The sequence below is a fragment of the Branchiostoma belcheri genome, unplaced genomic scaffold (genome assembly GCF_001625305.1).
Source record: "Branchiostoma belcheri isolate BF01 breed outbred unplaced genomic scaffold, Haploidv18h27 scaffold44, whole genome shotgun sequence".
Classification (NCBI taxonomy): Eukaryota; Metazoa; Chordata; class Leptocardii; order Amphioxiformes; family Branchiostomatidae; genus Branchiostoma; species Branchiostoma belcheri.
In genome coordinates, this window is record NW_017804065.1 from 2641172 (window position 1) to 2664223 (window position 23052).

A 23052-nucleotide genomic window follows, 5' to 3' on the forward strand; every position below is an offset into this window, starting at 1 on the left:
ATGATTTCGTAATGGTGAATGATGAGAATGTCATACTTGGGACATCTGTAAGTTAATCAAAAGTTAACATACATCACGATGCATATATCATGTTAATGCAGAGGTCATTTGCACAATTAAAGAAGAAATTAACATTTACATATCAAGATCATATTTCATGGAGGTATGAGATCTCGGAATTCTAGTTAATCTATAATTTCTTAGCCTTAAAGGCTAAGCTCATTTGGCGAAGGTATGAGATCGTGGAACTCTAGTTCGTGATTCCATGACATGGTCTTGTTTGATCCGTGTTATAATCCGGCGTTTGGACAGGCCTCCCCAAACCGGGCTAGCATACTCTAATACAGGGCGTCAAAGCACTGACAAGGTAAATCTGTACAAGTATATCTGAGGACAGTCCTGCCTTCTTAGCAACAGCTAGATAGTGAATTCTCGGGCGTGTTCTCGTCAACATGTACTGAATGTGAGCGTGCCATGTCAAATGATCTGATACAAAAACACCAAGCAGTTCGATCTGGTGACCGTCTACAGTCAACTGGGGAGAATCTGGTGCGTTTTCCTTTCTCCTTGCATCTCCTCACCATGTCCTTTGTTTTCTTGGAGTTCGCTGAGAGAGAAGTGCCTTCCCCCCATGTAACAACAGAGTCCAGTGCTCTTTGAGACTGTCAATCAGGATTTTAGAATGTTTAACTGTACTCATTGATGTGATAAGTTTTTATGATGTATTTTATCGCTAATTATGCAGATCAGCAGCAGCAGATGTATGTGAGATGTTATGCTATCTATTGTAATAATTGAGTACAAGTTGTAAATATTCGACATATTTCATGCACTTAATGTGACATGCCAGTACAGTCGATATTCAAATGAAATCTGAATCTGATCTGTATCAGCCACATTAAGTCTGTGTAAACCCTTTCAACAGCACCACGCCTGTATCCTCTATGTCTTCTTCGGGAGTCAGAGACAGAGTCCTGACGTAAATTCTTTCTTGGTTGTACGAGTGTACGTGGTGAGCTGTCCACATCGTCTTCTCGTCGAAGTAGTACATGAGTTTAGTGTCGTCCTTGTCGGAGGGAACGAGCTCGTAGACACGGACCCAGTCGCAGAGGTGTAACATCATCACAACACCTGTAATACAGCATATAAAAACTTATTTTATGTTAATGATTATGCCTCAGCAAGTAAATTTTATGGATGACATCCTCTGCAGCCTCCAAATCTAATGCGAGCGGACGAAAAAAAAACAAGGCGTGTCGAAAAAAAATGGTTAATGTTCCCACAATTTCAAATTTTGGCTCAATCATTGTACAAATGGTTTTGATTCAGTGGAAACATCACATATACACAGCCAGCATCACATATCACAGCATCAAAGTGAAAAACAAGACTTTTTGTCTTCTCTCTTCATAGTTATCTGCCATCCACCTTCCGGCATGACAACAGGTATCTTTGCCCATTTTCGGCATGTTGACTACTGACTGTCAGAGGGCAAAATCATTTCTTGTTTTTATTTTTCAAAACCAGACGAAAATGAATGCGCGCGCTGATGTCATCCATAAAAATCACTTCCTTTGGCCTTATCACTGTAAACAAATGAACAGTTTTGTGACAGCAAAGTGTACAAAGATGCCAGAAATGTATATGTATGTACATGTATAATTGGCAGAAATATTTTAGGGGGAAAAGCAGCAAGATGACCAGGGTACTTGTACACGTGGCAATGGACACGAAGGTTGAGAAATCCTCACCAAGCATGCCTGAACTTGGGCGCAGTTTTGTTCTGTCGCACATTCCTGTAGTTTTACAGAACCGAGCCAATTCTGCCATTATATCCTGTCCAAATCTTGGCCTCTGTATATAAGGCTTAGCTCTGTTGGGAAAGGTCTTCCGGTATTTGATCAAGTTGGAAAACGACTGGCGAACACTCTGTTTCACGTTCAAAGAGCCTCTACGTCCAAAGTTAATGCCGTCCATGTTTCCAACGACCAAAGTTGCGTGTGTGAACATGGCGCTTTTCTCGCTCCAGAATTCCTTCTGGCAGCTTCGCAAAGGGATGAGTGTGTTAATCATGCGAATGTCCGTCCGGCTGCCGACCAACTTCTCAAACTTGTCAGTCGGAGCGCAGTTAAATCTTAACACGGCGTCGTGGCTGTCTGAAAGAATGAAAAGTATATTCAATTAGAAACTATAGTATGAAGTGACAACAGTTGGATAGCTATCCCCTACATTATTGGTTAGGAATTTTAATTGCACAATCATGCAAACTGTTGATTTTCAAGATAAAAAGAAGCGTTTATGCCCCGCATTCCAATGCTTGAGCAGGAGAGCTTGACATACGTATAAAAATTTGAATGTAGTTCATACTGTCAATATGGCATAGCTTTGTACAAGTGTTAATTGAGTTAACCCAATCAAATCCCAACAGCCAATCAGCAAGAAGAATAGAGGAGCGTCCATTCCGACTAACCTATTTCCTTCCCGTATTCGTGAAACTTTAGTGCGTGGCTGCTACTGACGACTGCGCACGAGTTAAAGTGCACCAACTTCTCCAGGCTCTCCTCCGGCAGCATGGCGGCGTTTCCATCTTTGGACGCCTGTTTTCTTCTGATGGTGGAAAACGGCACGTTCTTTTTCAGCGCACACAGCAGTTCTTCTCTCAATGTAGACGCACACGGCATTTCCTCCCCCGAGTTTCCTGTGTGATTCGACGGAGCTTCTTCTGATGTCGCTGCCAAGACGTCATCACCTATTAGTCCAGATTGCTTGCCACCTTGCACATTGAGTGACGGAGTGATTTTTTGTACCGCTACCATTTCCAGTTGGACACCATTGGTGATCTTATATGGTACACGCACAATCCTGGCTTTCAGAGTCTCGCTCAGTATCCCGTAGAGCAGTACACAGACACACAGCCCGGACAAGATAAACAGTATTGCCCGTTTTCTCATCACTCATGTAGCTGCTGTCCGACCTCCGAGGCGATGTGTACAATTGAGTCATCGAGAACCACCGACGTCCACAGAACCATGCTGCTCAAGATGTCTTACTGAGGAATAATTGCGGTACAAAATATGTCGGTTAGCTGAGGAATAATTCATCCTCACTAATATCACAACTAGCTATCATCTCAATTTATATCACAACTAGCTATCATAGTCAAACAACTGAACACTACTTTCTACATTGTAAACTTTATTCCAGTCAAACAAGTACTCTGTTCTTATCTCTCTCCAACATAGTAGAGCTACAGCATCTCAGTGACAGTTCCCTATCTTACTTACTACTTCGAGGCGGGTCCACATAACTTTCACACCTACAAAGCTGTAATGTTTTTAATGTAGTTCAGAACTTCATTTACTGTACGGGTAGATTCTCGTAAGTTGATAGATCACCAACTTGTCTTGTTTGTATTTATCTTGGTTTTATCCACCTTGTAACTATCTTGTCAATGTGTTTTATACTCGTTGAATGTTTTTGAGTAGAAGGTGTTTTATAAGCAACTTTTGCTTTTTGCCCAATACTCAATGAATATATGTGAATAAAAAATAGTATTTCTTTCGTACTGATGAAGACCGAGTGATTCGGTCGAAAATTCCGTTGAGTCAATTTTCTTGAGTCGGAGTTTAATTCTCAACATGTACCAACTGTACCAATGAAGTTTCATGCCAGTATTTCTTTTGTGCACTAAAATTCTTCTACACAATAGAGCCTGTCGCCATTGATATTACTGGCACTACCCTCTATTTAACCAGGGCGCTCCCAGCATGTGTACAGAATTTCACTGGTGCATTCAGCCATTTTTTGTCCCCCTCGGTTAATGCCTGACAAACATATATTGCCTAGGTTTTTCAAGCTTCCACATTTAAACAGAGGGCATCAGGAATAGTCCCTGTGTTCAGAAGAAAATGCCTTCCTTTGGTTAATATCTTTTATCAACAGTATGTAACTCTAGCCTGGTAGGCCATCGCATGTCTCGGGTAACCTCCTGAGAGCACCTACAACACAGACACGTCACGGTTACCAGTTTATTAGTTGTAGCATGCAAATTCCTACATACACTGGGTGTCGATACGTAACTCTTAGCGGTAGTCTGTCTGGCAGAACTGCAACAAATTGCCATATTGTAAGGACATGTAACACAGATACGACTTCGGCACCTGCGGTGCTACTATGTAAACATCATGGATAGTGGAGGTGAATGGTGTTTGTTTACCAAAGGCCTTTCTAGTGTGCCTGTTGTAGCCGGGATTCGAACTCCCAACCTCTTGTTCCAAAGCCTAATCACTGCTCCATGCATGTTTGTTATGTGGAATAACGAATGAAAACATGAATAGACTAGCGCTACAACCAAAATGCCTTCCCAAAAGAGTTGGTGACTTACCTGAAGAAACTGGACACACGACTCTATCGGCAGGTGTGGTCCGGTGTAAAGTCACATACGTGATCCTGCCAAATACATAACTCCCACACTACTTGGGGGTTTCCAAAATACCTGATACAAGGGGTGGGAGGGGTTTAGTCGTGATGTGGGAGAGCTAAACCAACACTAGTCTTGAACAATGATCCCAACGCTTAAAGTTTGAACTGGACGGGACCATAACATAATGTGGGGGTCACTGGATGAGTTCATTCTTGAAGAGGGAAGGCATTTTTTTTTAAATTTAGTATTGGACAGGGCTGATAAACCTGTTACACGAAAAGTCTAGTTTTGTGGAACTTTTTTCGGCCATCGGACATGGGGACGACACCAAACTCATGTACTACTTCGACGAGAAGACGATGTGGACAACTCACCACGTGCACTCGTACAACCAAGAAAGAATTTACGTCAGGGCTCTGTCTCTGACTCCCGAAGAAGACATAGAAGATACAGGCGTGGTGCTGTTGAAAGGGTTTACACAGACTCAATGTGGCTGATACAGATTTTATTGACTATCGACTGCCATGTCACATTAAGTGCATAAAATATGTCTAATATTTACAACTTGTACTCAATTATTACCATAGATAGCATAAAATGTCACATACATCTGCATAATTAGCGATGAAATACATCATAAAAACTTATCACATAAATAAGTACAGTAAACATTCTAAAATCCTGATGGGGGAAGACTTTTCTCTCTCAGCGAACTCCGAAAAAAAAACAAAGGACATGGTGATCAATGCAAGGAGAAGGGACTGTAGACGGCCACCAGATCGAACAAACGATTTGACATGGGACGCTCACATTCAGTATATGTTGACGAGAACACGCCCGGGAATTCACTATCTAGCTGTTGCTAAGAAGGCAGGACTGTCATCAGATACAGATTTACCTTGTGTTTGTACGCCCTGTATTAGAGTATGCTAGCCCGGTTTGGCGAGGCCTGTCCAAACGCCGGATTGTAACACGGATCAAACAAGACTATGTCATAAAATCACGAATAGCATCTGGCAATGTATTATTCATCTGTGTTGGTAGTTACATGTGTAAAGTTAGAATTGATGTAGGTGCAGCACGGTCAAAACACAGACTTGTACGAATTATTTGGCGGCAACGTCTAATCAGCAAATAGGAATTAAGTTTCAGCGTGACTGAGCATGTAAGAAACGGCAAAAATTCATAATGTCATATACGTATTAGTCATAACTTGCTGTTTTTTGTAGTTAAACAAGGGTATTTGAAATGTTTCATATTTCTTGAATAAAATTCTTGAAAAAAAAACAAGAGTTTATTTTTTTTCACATTTAGATTGTATGAAAGAGAAACGATGCGTTTTTCCTGTTTGAAATATTTTGCAATTGACATTTTTGTAAAAGATTACTTTGTCACAACTTTGTATAACAACAATATAGTACAAATGGAATGATCCTGTGTGGCAACATTGAAAGGGAAATCATTTTCTATAGTAACATTCATTTGGAAGTACTGAGAATAACAATGGAAGTAAAATTAATCTGCATAGAAACAATGAAACAAAAATAAATCCGCATAGTAACAATGGAAATACAATAAATCTAAATAGTAACGATGGACATACAATGACTCTGCAAACTAACAATGAAAATAGAATGAATCTGCGTACTAGAATAAATCTGCAAAGTAACAAAGGATGTAAAATGAATCTGCGTACTAGTAACAATCGACGTAAAATGAATCTGCATTGTACCAATGATCTTTCTAGTTCTTTATTTATTTATCCAGACTTGTCTCCTTCTGGCGCTTTTTAGAGTATTCCTAGGAGGATATCCCCACAATAAAATTTAAAAAAAATTATTACTAATATTAAAAGTAAAGCATAGCAAAATTGACAAATCATCCCTCGCAAACATATACTCGTAGAAATAGTAAGTAAGAAATATTACAATGAAAATACCGTACTAGTGTAACAATAACAAAACGACACAGTAGATTAGTAAGACAGGGAGCACGTAATGCACAGAAATTGTCAGAATGACCAGCAGGACAAGGGTTGTAACAACGTACTTTCCGACAATTATCTCTTGACTTTAGTAATTCCGTTTAATTTGTCGTGGTTTTCTGCATTGGATACACTTTGTAAGATCAGATTGTATGATTAGCTAATGAGTAACCAAAAACTCTTGATTAAGACTGGACAAAAATAAACTCTTGATTAAGTCAGTCCAGACGGTCGTCATCCTGATCTCATACCGACGTTCTATGTGGTCTCACACCGGAGTGACTGGTGCCGCCGCCTCGACCGCTGCCGTTGGAACATTGAAGTAGAAGAAGCCCTAACAAGTAACAAGAAGACGAAACATTGTAAAACAAAAAGACATTTATGTTTTTGTGGTTTGAACAGATTATGGGAGCGGCCACTGCCTAAAATAGCAATACAGCTTAAAATTCAGGTATATTTGAACAGCAGTCTGGTTAATATGTTATAGGAAGGCATAGTAATCATTGACCTTGAACTTCATAGAATGAATATAGGCAGCTAATTTAGCAGAATGGGTGGTATATGTGAACTAGTATCGAGGCTAAAAGCGTATAACCCGTATGAAGAAATCTTACTATACCAGCAGCAAATCTTAATTACCAATCCCATCTTTAAGCCGAGTGTCTATTGCCATATGCGGTATCAAATGGTCATTTGTGCTTGGGACTGGCTAAAAATATTAAAGCACAACAAAAGAAAAGGCGGTCTTGGGTTATTGAGGTGGTTCCGAGGGTTCCGGGTTTGAATCCCTGGCAGGCCCCACTGAGGTCGGTGCGTCCGTTGGAAAGGCACTTGGCACTTATCTCCTCACTTGACTCAGGTGAAAATGAGTACCTAGCTTCAGTTAGGGGCGTCCGCTTGGTCTGGAGGTAAAGATGGAGGTCCCGCATTTTAACTTGGGCTCGTTGAAGAACCCACCACACTTATCAAAAAGAGAAGAGAGGCCCATCCCGGTGTGAGTAGTTCAAACCTTACAGTCTAGTCTCAGTTTGACATCTTTGAAGAGCTGAGAGTCAAACCTTCCACAGATGTAGTAAATCTTTATAGAAAAATCATTTTAAAAACTTACATTGGGATCTGCCTCCAGTTGTTTTCTAACTGTTGTGGCGTCCGGCCTTCTCTTCTCGTTAAACTTCCAACATTTCAGCATGAGCTGGTACCTGTGTGAACAGTGTGCACAGAATGAATGTCTTCTATAACTAATGACCTATATTTAGGATTTCTCGTATGTACAATGTGCATCAGTTTGGTAGTACCATGGGGAACTGTACAGTCACTGGTTTGTGGTGGTGGATATTTCCTCTTCAATGTAACATTGTCTGCCTTATACGCATTTACAATCTGTAGTGCCCCTTAGAATTCTCTCCGAAAGGAGGAACAAGCAAGCGTATAATCATGAGGATATACAAGGTGACAGCCTACATAAACTAGTCCGGGGGTGCCCCCGAGGCAGCTCCAAATTCCAAACTGTAAAGCTTAGAACAGATACGTACATGTACAAATACTGCCTTTTATGTCCTACCTGGGCCGCGATTACGTTCGATACGGGTGTTCCGGCCCGTGTGATAACTAGCGGTACAGCCCGGGGGTTCTTTACGCGTACGGCCCGGGCCTTCCAAATGTTCCATAGAACGATTCGAACGCGTTTCGCCCTAACCGCTTTCGGAAATTCGAATACAAAATTCGGACGTTGGAATAGACCCATTCGACTTTCACAGATCGCATAAACTGCCTACGTCACAGGGGGGGCATTTCGAATAGAAACTACGTCACAGGGGGGACATTTCGAAAGTTCCTTTCACGGATCGCATAAACTGCATACGTCACAGAACAAAATAACCTTAAATTGTTGTACGGATTGCCACCATACAAAGTTGGTGCCTGTTTTCCTGTCATTTCCGCATATATTACCTAGAAAATAGACACTTACCTACCTTTCAGTAAAAAAAATGATTTGCCAGGGGGGACACCGCGAGCACAAGCCGCGTTCGACTTCAGCGTTCTAGAACGACGTTCTTTCGAAATGTCCCCCCTGTGACGTAGGCAGTTTATGCGATCCGTGAAAGTCGAATGGGTCTATTGATGTTGTTGCATTTGTTGGGTTTAGGGACACCAAATTTTCGCTCATTTGGCATTGAAAGGCGTGTTTTCTTGGGTTGGTATGACATAAATAAAATACAACACGGTGTATTCCGCATCACCCTCGGTCCCAGCCCTCCCGCGGATCGGATCTCCCTCCGGCCTTCGGCCGTCGGGCGATCCGACGCGCGGTCGGGCTGGTACCTCGGGTGATACGGAATATCCCGTGTTGTATTCTATATATATTATTTCCCCAGCAGAATGCCCTGCCTGGTACACGGCTCTACCGTGAAGTCGTTTGATGCCAAGCTGGAGGTCTGCGCGCGCAAGCCCAGGTAATAAACCCATCGACCCCCCCTCGCACTTTGATCATCTATGATGATGCTCTACGGCCACCAGACTACTGTGTACATTTGATTTATCTTCACCAAGTCTTCAGGTACGCAGCACGAATGTACACGATATCGGACGTACCTTTCCTCTGTACACAGCTGTGGCCTCGGGAGTCTGAAGTGGTTACGCAGAGCATCGTATATTCTGTCTGCGCCGTCCATCCCAGGGTAGGGCGTGCGACCCAGCTGCGCCACTTCCCACAACAGAACCCCAAAAGACCACCTGGCAAGCAAACAGGTTCGTTTCCATGTAACACATTTATTTGTTTATCTATACTGTCGGTTACTTAATATGTCTTACAATCATCTGTTACATTCATGCATGTTAAATTTTGTTAAATTTTGCCAGTTTGTTTTCTCTGATGACTGATACTGATGACTTCACTGTTTTTGTAGTCTTGTTCCATCTAAAATGTCACAGAATTGAATGGGCCACCAAGCTGTCTGACAATTCAATAAATAAAATCACCAAATAAATACTCACACGTCACTCTTGTGGGTGAACATAGCCTCGTTCTTCAGGCCCTCTGGTGCCATCCACTTCAGAGGCAGGAGTTCGTTACCCTGGATGAAAAGAAAGAGACCCTCAGTAACAGAAATATTCTTCAAGACAAAAACAACTTTTCTGTCTCCAGAGTGTTTTTATGTCTAACCTGTGGAGCTAATATTGCCTGAGTTATTGACCAGTTTACACATTCACGCAAAACTATGATGTTCAAATTCAAAACTACGTACGAAAACTGCGTACCCCGAATTTTCCTTGTGTGTGTTGACATGCTTCAAGAACTAAGTTCAGATCGCACGTTACCTCAAGGGCTGGCGAACAGGCCAAGTTGATCGTCGATGGCCGGCTATCTTCTCTCGAAAATTAATACCCTCTTTATGCCGATTTCTACCATTTATTCAACCTGAAGAAGAAGTCTGATGGACACTAGGCGAACAGCCTAAACGTACGTTATTTAGGGCTAAGGTTTGTGTCGGTATTGTCCAGTAAAATACGGCAATTTTGCAACCAATCTCAATTGATAACGACCTACCCTCTCCTGCCGATGGTACCCAACAGCGTACGTGTCACGAGCCAGCCCGAAGTCAGCAATCTTGGCGGTTCCCTTCCCACAGATCAGGATGTTTCTGGCGGCGATGTCTCGGTGAACCAGCTGGATGTACATACATGTAAACAGAAATGATCAAGTCAAGTCCGTGCATAGTTTTCAGTTGGATAAATCACAAAATGAATGAATGAATGAAATGAATTGGCAAGAATTTCCCCGAGGAGGTGACAGACGGTTGTCGAAACGTCGGATGTAAAAATCACTTGACTGCGTAAAAATCGTCTTTTTGTTCATCAAGTAATGCCTTTGCGATAAATAGATCAGACGGAGCCTTAGTCAGCGATACTTCCATACAGCGAGTATGAAACTGTTGGTACAAATTCCCACCCTTTGGCTCGCCAGGTGCTCCAGTCCGCAGCAGACTCCCACCATCATGTTCTCGAAGATGTGTCGTTTGTTGACCAGAACAGTCCTGTTGAGTTTGGACTCCGCACGTAACGTCCACAGCAGGTGAAGGAGACTCCCGTGTTCCGCATATTCCAGCACCAGCTGCAGTGGCCCTATAGTAAAGTAGAAGAACTTTATTATTGCACGACAATTGCACATGGTACAATGTATGGCAAACTACATAAAGAAAGTACCAAACAATAAACTAGAAAGGCCAATATTTGCTTAGGAGCAAATACAGCGATGGCTTCACCACATTTTACGACATGGTAGGGAAAGAATGAGAAACACAAGGGAAAACAATGATTTACATTGATATAACTATAATATGAAGTAACATACAACTAAAACAACAGTTGGATAGCTATTCCCTACATTATTGGTTAGGATTTTTTAATTGCATAATGCAAACTGTTGATTTTCAAAATAAAAAAAAACGTTCATGCCCCGCATTCCAATGCTGGAGCAGGAAAGCTTGAAATACCTACCAAAACACTTGAATACAGACATACTGTCAGTATGAAAATGATCTGTGCAGGTGTTAATCAAGTTAAATCCCAACAGCCAATCAGCAAGAAATGCTCTGTGCAGGTGGAAATGCTCTGTGCAAGTGTTAATCAAGTTAAATCCCAACAGCCAATCAGCAAGAAGAATAGAGGAAAGCTGCATGCCTATTGGTTGATGCCCTGCATTCCATTGTGATGACTCATGCCCAAAACGTGGTACACAGCACAGTAATACATTTGCTATAACACAGCCAAAAAGCTCAAATAAAACCATTCTAAAAGCCTGTATCACCAAAATTTAAAAAACGCCTGGGGGTATTTGCCCACTGTACCTCCATACCAAATTTCAGGTCCTTAGGCCCCAAAATGAAGAAGCTGAATCCATTTAAAAAATGGCAGGAGAAGAAGAAGGAGAAGGAGAAGAAACATCAGAAAAAGCAATATGGTTTCACCACACCACTTCGTGGTGTGGTGAAGCCATAAATAAATGTGTTGAATTGCGTTGTGGGAACCATTACATGTAGAGATGTATTCAAATCTGTCTCCAACATCGAGACTTTTGAAATCTGTTGTACTTGATTCGAGAAATGTAAATAGTTTGTTACGTAAAACATCATATTTGGTACATTCCATAACAAGGTGAAATTCATTTTCTATATGCTTTGGACAAAATGGGCAGAACCTTATGGTAAAACCCCTGATTGTCACACACGCTGGATGTAACATATATACTGCCGTGTATCACAGCCCCTTTTGAAAAGAAACATTGCCAGGAAAGGATAACAAAAGACTTTCACATACAAAATAGATGTAATTTGAGTCGAGAAAACCATCAATCAAAACAGGTTCTGCTAATCACAACCTTATTTCTATAATCAATGACACGGGTAAATACGTTTTGAATATTTCATTGAGACACGAGGTCTCCGAATTCTTGTTTCACCTGTTTTTGCAACATTTTTAAGTCTTACTAGTGTTGCACCTTCTTAATTTTCTGATGTAATGAGAAATAAAGAAGGCGTCCTGTCCCTGGTGCTGAATCCACGGAAAGCGCTGTTGTGCATGTTGACTTCCAATGGATCGGATTGTTTCCACAAAGAAACAGTGAAAGAGATGTTATTCTAGAAATACGTACTGAATGTCGCAAAACACTGACACTTACTTACGTCGGCTTGAAAGTTTTCATTTCAAACAATTCATGTACTGCGCTTGCCTGTGCTTATGTCAGCATATGCAGGCATCCTCTGTACATCTTTCTATCGTAAACATTTTCTGGCTTACGACATGATACTGAGTATATTCACAATCATATAAACGAACGACATAAAGATGTGAACTGACCGTCTCTAAAACAGATGCCTTTGAGTCCGATGACGTTGTCATGATCACCACACAACAACATGATACAGGTCTCTCGCAGAAGGTCAGTCCTTGCAGTTGTTTCTGCGTTGTCTGCTGGACATATGGAAAAAAATAAGATTATCACAGATTTTGCTTTGCTTCACTTTACATTAACTTACTTTATTGAAAATGCAACAAGGCATCACATGTGGAAGCCAGGCGGCAACGAGGCCGGTAGCGGCTACCACTGTACGTACAACGTACACAAACCATTATAACATACAAAATGCAAGAAAAAAAATACATATAGAATACAACAGGGGGTATTCCGTATCACCCGAGGTTCCAGCCCGACCGCGCGTCGGATCGCCCGACGGCTGAAATCCGATCCGCGGGAGGGCTGGGACCGAGGGTGATGCGGAATACACCGTGTTGTATTTTATTTATGTCATACCCACCCAAGAAAACACGCCTTTCAATACAAAATGAGCGAAAATTTGGTGTCCCTAAACAAAAAACAAAACAAAAAAAACGCTACAACATCAATCCCAATGTCCGAATTTGTATATTCGAATTTTCGAAAGCGGTGCAAGCGGTTAGGGCAAAACGCGTTCGAATCGTTCTATGGAACATTTGGAAGCCCCTGGCCATACGTGTTAAGAACCCCCGGGCCGTACCGCTAGTTATCGCACGGGCCGGAACAACCGTATCGAACGTAATCGCGGCCCAGGTAGGACATATAGAATACAACACGGGGTATTCCGTATCGCCCGAGGTATCGGCCCGACCGCGGGTCGGATCGCCCGACGGCCGCAGGCCGGAGGGCGATCCGACTCGCGGGAGGGCCGGGACCGAGGGCGATGCGGAATACACCGTGTTGTATTTTATTTATATCATACCCACCCAAGAAAACGCGCCTTTCAATGCAAGATGAGCCAAAAGTTGGTGCCCCTAAACCCTCAAATGCAACAACATCAGTTCCAACGTCCGGATTCTGTATTCGAATTTTCGAAAGGGGCGCACGCGGTTAGGGAGAAACGCGTTCGAATCGTTTTATAGAAGCCATGGAAACGTTCGATAACGGGTTCCGGACCGGGCCGTACCGTTATCGAACGTTATCGCGGCCCGGGTATGATATAAATAACAATATGATACCGTAACAATACGATACAAAATGCGCTTATCACCTCCCGTCTTTCTACGCCCCTCCACAGCTCTACATATATATTTATCACCTCCCCTCTTTCTAGCCCCCTCCACAGCTCCACGCATAAGCGTGAGATACTAGTACGCTAGTTCCAGGGCCAGTTTTTATCATTATTTGCCATATCTAACCGTTTATGTGCATTGCATATGCTAGTTGATTTTTCCGTGTGTGTCTATATTACGTACCTTTCAGTTTCTTAACAGCTACCACGACATCGCCTTCTTCAGGTTGTTCCAGCGTTGCCTTGACAACATGCCCAAAAGCGCCCTCTCCCAGGAGCTGTCCGATCTGCAGCCTTCCTCTGTCTATCTCCCTCTCCTTCAACATATCCATGTCGATACTGCTCGACGAGGGGCCTCGCTCCCGTGGCATCACGGCCTGGTAAAAGTTTGAAATTCAACCTTTGGTCGCCTTGTTTTTTTTTCACCCTATCGCACTAAATTTGAAGTATACGGAGAATACCATGCATAAAATCTGTTGAATGACACAGTTATGATTCTTATATGCTCTTTTTTGGTATGTAAAATGATTGCCTTACATTAGCAACTGTTTAAACGATAGACAAATGAGGTTACTTTACATTCCTTTAGTTTTCTATTTTGTTCATTATGTATATTTTTGTGCTAAAAATGTTTTGTGTTTGTGATGTATGATTTCTGCCTACTAAATAAAGTTGAAAAAAAAACATAAAATTTACTTGCTGTGGCCTTGGTAGTATTTAGTTTATCACACTTACAATTTGACGGAATGATCGTAGATCTGTGGAAACGCTCATACTAATTATTATCATTATCAATATTGCACTGTATTTATAACTAACATTACCTTATTTCATTGTCATTAATTCTTATCATATATTATTTGATTATCCTTATTGCATTATTTCAATTTTCTAGTGTATTATTTCCATTTATTGATTATATTTAATTTTGTATAGTTTAGAGGAGGAGGGCCTAGTATAAGCATTCGCCATTCCATGCTTCTCCCCTCCTCCTGCACCTGTTTTTATACTTGTTTTGTATTATTACTGTCTGTTTTGTTTTGTTTAATGTGCAAACTAATAAAATTAAAAAAAAATAAAAAAGCTACCTGCATCTTCTGGCCAAGTTTGAAGATTTCTGGGTCGTCAATGGGTCCCACACGAAGCCTGTTGTTTTGCCTGTGGAGCAGGATAATGACAATGACAAGGAGCATCACCACGCCTGATGAGGTCAAACTGATGACCAGTAGGGTAAACTGGTTGTCGGCGTCTTCGGGCCCTGTAACGGTTGGAGATATTCCATGAATAACTTGATTTGGTCGATAATGAAAATCCATGTATATCAGCAGAGTTCCATTTAGGTCATGTTGATTTGATTATATGGATGGTATCCTCTGGGAACCCCAAAACTGATGCGAGCGTGCGAATAAAAAAAAGTTTTGCCAAAAAAAGCTGCCTTTATTATTATGAAATTGTGGATTATTATGGATTCGAATTCGAATCCTACCATGACACCGATGATGTGCCCTTGGGAAAGGCACGCCGGCACTTGACACGACTTTTCTCACTTATGCTTAGGTCACATTTCCAAACCGGGACCGGCCGGGCTGTTTGTATGAACAAAAAATTAACAATTTAAGAATGGTGTTGCCCATCATTATCATTAAAGCCTTTTCTGTGTTTTGTTATCTTTTATATCGTACTTTTCGTTCCCAAAAGCTGCCGAGCCGGGCCCCGTGTGGGAATTAGCATTAACTCAGCATTAACTCAAGTTAGAATGAGTATTGTCTATTGTCCACTACATTGTAACTGGTGGCGACATAAAAAATAACTTGAACTAGACTAAGTGTTCCGTCACCATGTCTTGTGCATGTGTTAAATGTTGGAATAAAAAAAAATGCACACATACAGTGATTCTATACTTGCGACGTTTACCGCCTAAACCAACCATCACCAGACGTATTCAACATTTATCATATCATTCGGTAAGTTCTACTTTTCATGCAGCGATTAGCTTGTGGAAGTGACTCACTTGGACAACCGTCGCCGGACACGCCCTCGGGACAGACACAGCCGAGGGTCCGGTTACACGTGGCCGGGCCGGTACAGTCACAGGTCTGGTCACACCGCTCACCGTACAGGTTATCCCGGCAACCTGGCATGTTCCACAGGACACAACATTAATACCAGTATTACACAGCAGTAACACAACACTAACACAACATTAACATGACAATTACCCAACAGCAATACGACAGTTCTACAACAGTAACACAACGGTAATGCAACAGCATTACAAATGTTACAAAACGGTAACATAGCATTATTGTTACAACAATAATCAAAGTATTTCTCCACAGTAGTACAACTATTACACAACAGTGTTACAATAGCAATGCAACAATTACACAACAATTACACAGCAATAATACAACAGCATTACAACTGTTGTTCAACAGTAATACAAAAGTGATGAGAGATAATGGCTACTATATGAAACGACTGACTATTCGAAAAATAAATCCAGTTACTTGCTTGATTTTTTCTGATGTATCATTGTAAAACTACTTGAAAATGTTGACCATGACACGCGAGTTTTAACCAGTATCTGAACGTTACATGTAAAACATAACAAGTGGCACACAGTACCTGCTATCCGTATGTCGACCGCGTCATTGTACTTCTCTCCGCTGGTACTGACGGCCTCACAAGTCACGTGACCCTCATACTGAGGCAGCAGGGAGCTGATATTTAGATGTGTAGAGCTGTGGAGGGGGTTAGAAAGACGGGACAATATGTGGAAATATCGTTTCGTGTAGGCTGCGGAGTTTCCACGTGTTGTGGGACTGTGTCTCTGTAGGTAAGGCCTTAGCAAGTAAATTTTATGGATGACATCCTCCGCAGACTCCAAATCTAATGCGATCATAAGTCTTGTTAAGCAAGAAATAATACCTACATTGTGCTTACTTTACTGCCAACTGCTAGTATTAAAACAGCCATTTGTCACTGAAACAACTTAAAATTTCTAATCATTGCTACATGGTTGTGATTCAGTGGGAACATCACATATACACAGCCATCATCACTCAAAAAAGGAATGAAGTACTTCACTCCATCAAAGTAAAAGCCAAAATATTAAATCGGAGCCTTGTCTTGTCTCCCCTCTTCATATTTATCTGCCACGTTCCGGCAACAGACATCTTTGCCCATTTTTAGCATGTGGACCATTGTCAGAGGGCAAAAAAATTTCTCCTTTTTGTCTTTTTCTCTCCAAAATCAGGCGAAAATTCATGCGCGCGCTGATGCCATCCATCAATTTTAGTTGCTGTGGCCTAAGGAATATATCAATCTCCTGTGGAATTGAAGATAAAAACAGTAAAAAGTCAGGCGATCTTAAAGAAGCCTTACTTCCTGTCCTTGACTTCCGGCGGTTTTTCAGTCTTAGAAACGTCATTCTCGAAGAACCATGTGATGTTTGCGAGAGGAAATTTGTAGGCTGTGCATGTCAGCTGCAGTTCCTGTCCGTACCGCAAGTCTGTCAGTTCACTGCTTGGAAGACTGATGCGCACTTCTGGATTTTCTGATAAAATGAAATAAAAGTAAAAAAAAGTTAATTCATACTGCAACGTTGGAGTCTGGGGACTCTTGCGAAATAACTGAAGGGCATAAAATCGGTATCATGATTGAAACGTTACCAATGGTGCAGTGCCTTCCAATCCAGCCAGGGGCGCACTTGCACGCGCCGTTGAAGCTGTGACACGAAGCCCCGTTGTAACACTGACAGCGCTCCATACAGATCCGTCCGAATCGCCCGATGGGGCAGGCTGGAAAAAGAAAAAAACATCCAGATACTTACAAGTTCCTTGTACACAAATGTTCACGTTTCGGCACAAGGTTGCGTTTGGGTTTGCATTCTTCTCATTACAGCAGGGCACAGAGCACCATTGCAGCAAGTTGCCATATTGATATACATGGTAAATATATAATAAGCTGTCATAAATCACCTACATTAGTGAAAAGCACACATGGACAAGCTAAGGTTGTCTGACCCCTAAATTGTCCACTTAGGCCATAATTTCTTAAAGCAGAACATCTGCGTTCCGACAAAAACAAACTCATCATGACCTATGACCTATGACCCCTCCAATGGCCTTACACCGCAGCCAAACGGAACAATTTCTAGAGTTCTACCGGGAAGTTCAAACAAGCCTGAAAGCCAGGTTTTCACAAAATGAAAGGAACTAAACCCTCCCAGATAGAAAATGCTATCATTCATTAGCATATACCAAGAAAACAACTGTCCCAAGAATTAATGCACTCAGTTTGCCATTGCCCGACGATCGCATTCACCAGTTTCCCATCCCCAGAATGCAATGCGAAAACGGGGGGCTAACCCTTATTTGCATAGGACAGGAAGGTATAGGAATTATCCTGCTTGCTTTTCACTTGACAACAAATAGAGAATGAAATTTTTGTGTTCTTTTCAACATGGAACATGTGGTTTGTAACGTTACAGCATTAGTATAGCGTTACCACTATAACATTACAAACCACATACTGCAAAAAATTCAATCCCAATTTGTTTCCAGATTCAACCCATAGTAATTTGATTAATGTTGAGCATAAAATGCCCCAACACCTCAAAACACACTAAAAAAAGAAGCTGTTTAAAGTCAACAGGATCATTCCGATGCCTTCCTGTCCTGTGCAAATGGGGGTTAGACCCCTGTTTTCGCATTGCATTCTGGGGATGGGAAACTGGTGAATGAAGTATGTAAGCGGGCACCAACCAATTATGCGATATAAGCAACGCAAGCAAAATGCTGAAATGATAACCTTGTCAGCCCGGGCTTTTTTCTCACCTGTCACTGTCGCTCCAATACGGAAAGTTTGTCCCTTGATCACACATTCCACCTCGTTAGGGTTCCCTTCCCCTACCTGAAAGCAAAGATACAACTGGTTAGCCTCCTTCGCAGACATGTGCGGGGATGGCGTTATTTTTTTAGGACAGCGACGCGAATATGCCGCGAGGGACTTTAGCCGGGATGCAGTTTCAGACGGAGGGAGTTTTTCTCCACCAGCGTCTGCGAATTAAGTCTGCAAAGGAGGCTACAACTAGTAAAGTCATCTTGTTTCCCCGTAAGTGCGTTTTAATACACAGTTGATTGATAAAGCCGAATATGGCCTCCCGAACACTGGCCGAAGTGCTTAGGATCCTGGTAGTAGGTGGTCAGCGAGTTCGGCTGTGGTTGGCTGGTGTTCGGTGAGGTCTGCTACTAGTTCTGCTGCGCCAGCCGAATGTTTCAAAATATATAAAACATTCGCATGTGGACGGCATGTTCGGTTATGGTTGGCTGGTGGTTGTTTGGTGTTCGGAAGTAGGTCAGCAGTGGCCGGGGCGTTGTTGCAAGTCATATTTGACTCAAATTTAACTTAAATCCGATTCGGTGGCGTGTCCTAAAGTTGGTCGGATTGCTCCCGAACTTGAGCCAAACTTGGTTGGCCTGTCGGGGGAAGGTTCTGAATGTGTGACAGGGGCAGACACTGGATGGAGAGTTTGATTGCGAACGTAAGTACACATATGCATGTACTTGCCAATTATATCTGACGCTCTTAATTCTCGTCCTGGAAAATAGATGTATTAAGAGGGAAGTGTATTTGGTTTGCAACACACGTCTTACCTGTACGTCATAATAGATTATTTTAAAAACTGCTTCTGTTCTCTCCCATGCCACGTTGTAATAGTAGAAGGGAATCCACGGCCAGTCGTCATCAGGAGGCCACTTACTGCACAGGCATATATCAGAATGCTGTAATTTTCATTTTAATTTTTAGTTTGCATAACATATTACATGTTAAAACATGTAACATGTTATGCAAACTGTCGGTGCTGGAATACTCAAGGTTTTTGTTTTACCTGTGTGTGAGTGTGTGAGTATGTGTGTGCGTGTGTGCGTGCGCGCGCGCATGTATGTGTGTGTGTGTGTGTGTGTGTGTGTGTGTGCGTGTGTGTGTGTGTGTGTGTGTGTGTGTGTGTGTGTGTGTGTGCGTGTGTCTATGTGAGTGTGTGTGTATGTGTGTGTGTGCGTGTCTGTGTGTGTGTGTGTGTGCGTGTGTCGATGTAAGTGTGTGTGTGTGCGTGTGTCTCTGTGGTGTGTGTGTGTGTGTGTGTGCGTGTGTCTATGTGTGTGTGTGTGTGTGCGTGCGTGCGTGCGTGCGTGTGTGTTCACGATCAGGCAGTAATGGGTTTTGCCAGGATAAGTCTATCTCAGAGGTATAAAGCCGTATAAAACCATTAATAGTAATAATACGATTAAGAATGAACTAGAGTTCCCCGATCTCATACCTTGATGGGAATCAATGCGATCTCATACCATAATGATGTTAATCTTTATGACTGACAAATTATAGATTAGATTATTCCCCCTGATTTAATAAATAGGAACCTAATTTTCATGAATTATATCATTTTATCATAATCTCAACCAAAAGATAGTCTTATATTAACAAACAATGCATTCTAGCATTTCCTAATAAATTATGCAAATGAGGTCCTGATTTGAATAAATTATGTTTAATGATGTTCACCTCAATTTACCTTTCAAATACCACAAGTATGAAATTCCAGGCAGTTATCATTACATAATTATAAAATTTTCTAATTAATTATGCAAATTAAGTCATTATTAACATAATCAATATCTTCCTGTGTTTCTCTCGTTGTCAATTACCAATGTCACAAGCTTCAATTGTCCTATCATGGAATGCAGATGATTTATAGAATTTCCCCATAAATTATGCAAATTACATCCATATTTGCATAATTGTCACATAATTATATTAAGCATCACGTAAGCTACCTACATACCAAAAATCACGACGATCCGTCAACTGGTTCTTGAGTTATCCCCTTTTGAATATTTTCAAGAATATATCCCTGCAGTTCCAGAGCAAGCCGCTAGGGGGCCTAAACTCACGTCACTTCTTCCCCACCACAAGAGCTACCTACCATCCAAATTTCATCACCATAGCATGTCTAGATCATGAGATATCAAAACCGGAAGTTCAGCTGCAGTACCATAACAAGCCGCTAAGGGGTCCAAAATCTAATCATTTTGAGGTCTCATCAAGACCTACCCATCTACCAAGTATCAAGACAATCCATCAAGGCCTTCTCAAGTTATCGTGTTGACAGACAGACACACCCACACACACACACATACACGAACGCCCCTGAAAACATAACCTTCTTGGCGAAGGTAATGAATGAAAGACCTTACCTCTCTTCCTTTAAAATGGGTGATACCAGAGCACGGCCGTGGATTGATGCACAGACAAGTTGGGTGTCTGGTGTCAACTCAAAGTCAAGACGCCCATATTCAATGGTTAAGTAGAACTCCAGCATACCTGATCCACAAAATGAAGAAACAGTTATCTTCGATACATTTTCATTCTATCCCTACAAATATTTCATCGACCTATATTTTATCCTCATATAGATTACGGTGAACCTATTACATAATCCAATTAATGGTATTGCATATCTATAGATTTTTTGTCGTTAATTGGGTTATTGAAACCTAATGGCGTACTCTTAAGGCCACTGCACACTTATTCCGAATCACCAAGAGCCAAGTAGAACCAGGCGGAATCGGCAAAAACGCAACATTCGGGAAACCCTAGTTATATCTCCTACACACACAAGCTGGAATTCGCCTCGAAAATGAAAATAAAAATGCCTTGTATACTCATGGTTACTTTTTTCAAGTACATTCTTCGAAATTCGAGGTTTATTCGAAATTTTAGGCTCATTGTGCTTTCCCCTTGAATACGATCATAAGGTTCCCAACCCTGTCGAAATACTGCAGGAATATTCACAATGCAGCCATACTACAGTTGGAATACACTTTGAATGCCGTTCGATTTTTGTCGACCAACTTTGAATTCACCTCGAAAGTTTTGAACATGCTCAAAACATTCGGGACGGCCTTAACCCTCAAACACCCGAACGGGGTCCATTTGGACCCCAGACGTATATTTTTATGTGCTATTTGATTTTTTTTTTATTCTAAAAAAAATTCCTCCCGTGACTTTGTCAGTAAACCTCTTCTACAAGTTCTCCTAATTTTTTTTTTTGAGATCGGAACAAATTTGTAAAAATAACAACGGAAGTCTGATGTAAGACCGTCTGGGGTCCAAACGGACCCCAGCCATGAATTTGCACTTTCCTACACAGGAAATTGTTCGGATGTCCCCAATATGTCTTCATGGAAGCATTATTGCTTTAATATTATGCAGTTTGCCAAGTAACCTCAACCTCAGGAATTATTTCATCATGTCTTCAGAGGTTTGACAATTTGACAATCATATGAGGTCAAAGGTCAACCCCATGTTCATGCCTGCAGGCCTCATCCTATTTTTGCATAAATTATGATAATAAGCTGGAATTTTTAACACTTAATTATTCCAAAATAAACGTCTTAATATGTTTAACCAATATATGTGCAAAGGTCACCGGAAGGATGCAAAAAGGAATATGGACCCCGTTCGGGCATTAACGTCACAAAAAAAGTTCAGGTGTTTGAGGGTTAAGAATAATATGGGCACTAATATTTGGAATGTAGTGAGAATGTCTAGACGTCTAGAATGCACTTCAAATGTCCAGGATGATGAAAAAATAAAACATTCAGACGGAATTCCGGCTCATTTAATGATACATGAAGGTTGAAAAAGAATTCAAATATTTCTGACGTCTGCTAACAACAAGGTTAAACTACTCACTACCACCAGGTAGAGGTTTGTTGTACGTCTTATAGCCGAACGGATAGGATTGTTCTTGAGTAACTTGAAACACCCCGCCAAACTTGAATTGAACAAATTCCTGAAGAAAGGGGAAAAGCGTCATGACATTGTAGGTTTACGGTTTGTGCTGGTGTATACTTAGAACATAAACATATGACATATCAACGCTTAGAGCTTCGATTTCTCTCTTTCGCATCAGCTATAAAGTAAGCTTTGCGGAACGTGAACGATTCAAAATAAGGAAATCTCATTTATCTTTCACATTGCTGTGTGGCTCTATGAGACTTAGGCCCTGTTCATATGAAGTCAGTGAAGGCACCTTACATGTGGTTTCCCCCGAAGCCGGTTTCAAGTGGCCCCATCTGAACGCTCCAAATCACATTGAAACCGCCTCAATCCCAAACCACTTCTAGAGGTGGTTTCGAACCGGTTTTCCCGCATCGCGTTTTGCGTCTGAACGCAATGTGATTTCAATGTGACTTCACCTGGTCATGGATTTTGGGATGATATTTCTTTATTTATATGCAGTACCAAAATTTACGTGACAGCAACTTAAAGAGCAGTTATGGTCGAATAATGTGTCTCTGGCGGGACCACGTCGGCATTCGGCCGAGATACGCTGGGAGGGGGGCATCAGCAAGCAGGTCGTTGACCTCTGACATTAATAACACGCTACCTTGTGTGTTTTCATCAAGCAACAATTAATGTGGATTAGAAGAATCGTGATCGGACACGGTTTGAAAGGAATGTGTGGCACGTGGACCAGATGTGAGGAATGTGAGTTACCCGAATAGCGGTTA

The 23052-nt window shown here is 41.6% G+C and overlaps 1 protein-coding gene and 1 pseudogene across 1 annotated transcript; both read right to left on the minus strand.

Moving 5' to 3' along the window:
- Positions 1-889: 889 nt before the first annotated feature.
- On the minus strand, positions 890-3020 carry LOC109478454 (annotated as a pseudogene).
- Positions 3021-6303: 3283 nt separating this feature from the next.
- On the minus strand, positions 6304-20855 carry LOC109478455 (fibroblast growth factor receptor 4-like). Its single transcript, XM_019779986.1, has 16 exons — positions 20731-20855; positions 19132-19237; positions 18313-18388; positions 17146-17274; positions 16859-17030; positions 16100-16215; positions 15483-15605; positions 14560-14729; positions 13656-13848; positions 12264-12374; positions 10357-10529; positions 9955-10074; positions 9402-9481; positions 9000-9140; positions 7516-7606; positions 6304-6741 (listed from the first exon to the last, which is right to left on the minus strand). Exons 1-16 carry the CDS (start codon positions 20853-20855, stop codon positions 6676-6678), a joined length of 1992 nt encoding a protein of 663 aa, XP_019635545.1. The 3' UTR covers positions 6304-6675.
- Between the last annotated feature and the right edge of the window lie 2197 nt (positions 20856-23052).

Bases quoted from the DNA above. Each gene is read 5' to 3' on its own strand.
- LOC109478455 (XM_019779986.1), bottom strand. From the start codon at position 20,855: ATGCTGGAGTTCTACTTAACCATTGAATATGGGCGTCTTGACTTTGAG. The intron at 10,075-10,356 runs GTGGGAATTTGT...ATGTACATCCAG, and splicing joins AGCACCTGGCGAGCCAAAGG to CTGGTTCACCGAGACATCGC. The intron at 9,482-9,954 runs GTAGGTCGTTAT...CTTTTCATCCAG, and splicing joins GGTACCATCGGCAGGAGAGG to GGTAACGAACTCCTGCCTCT.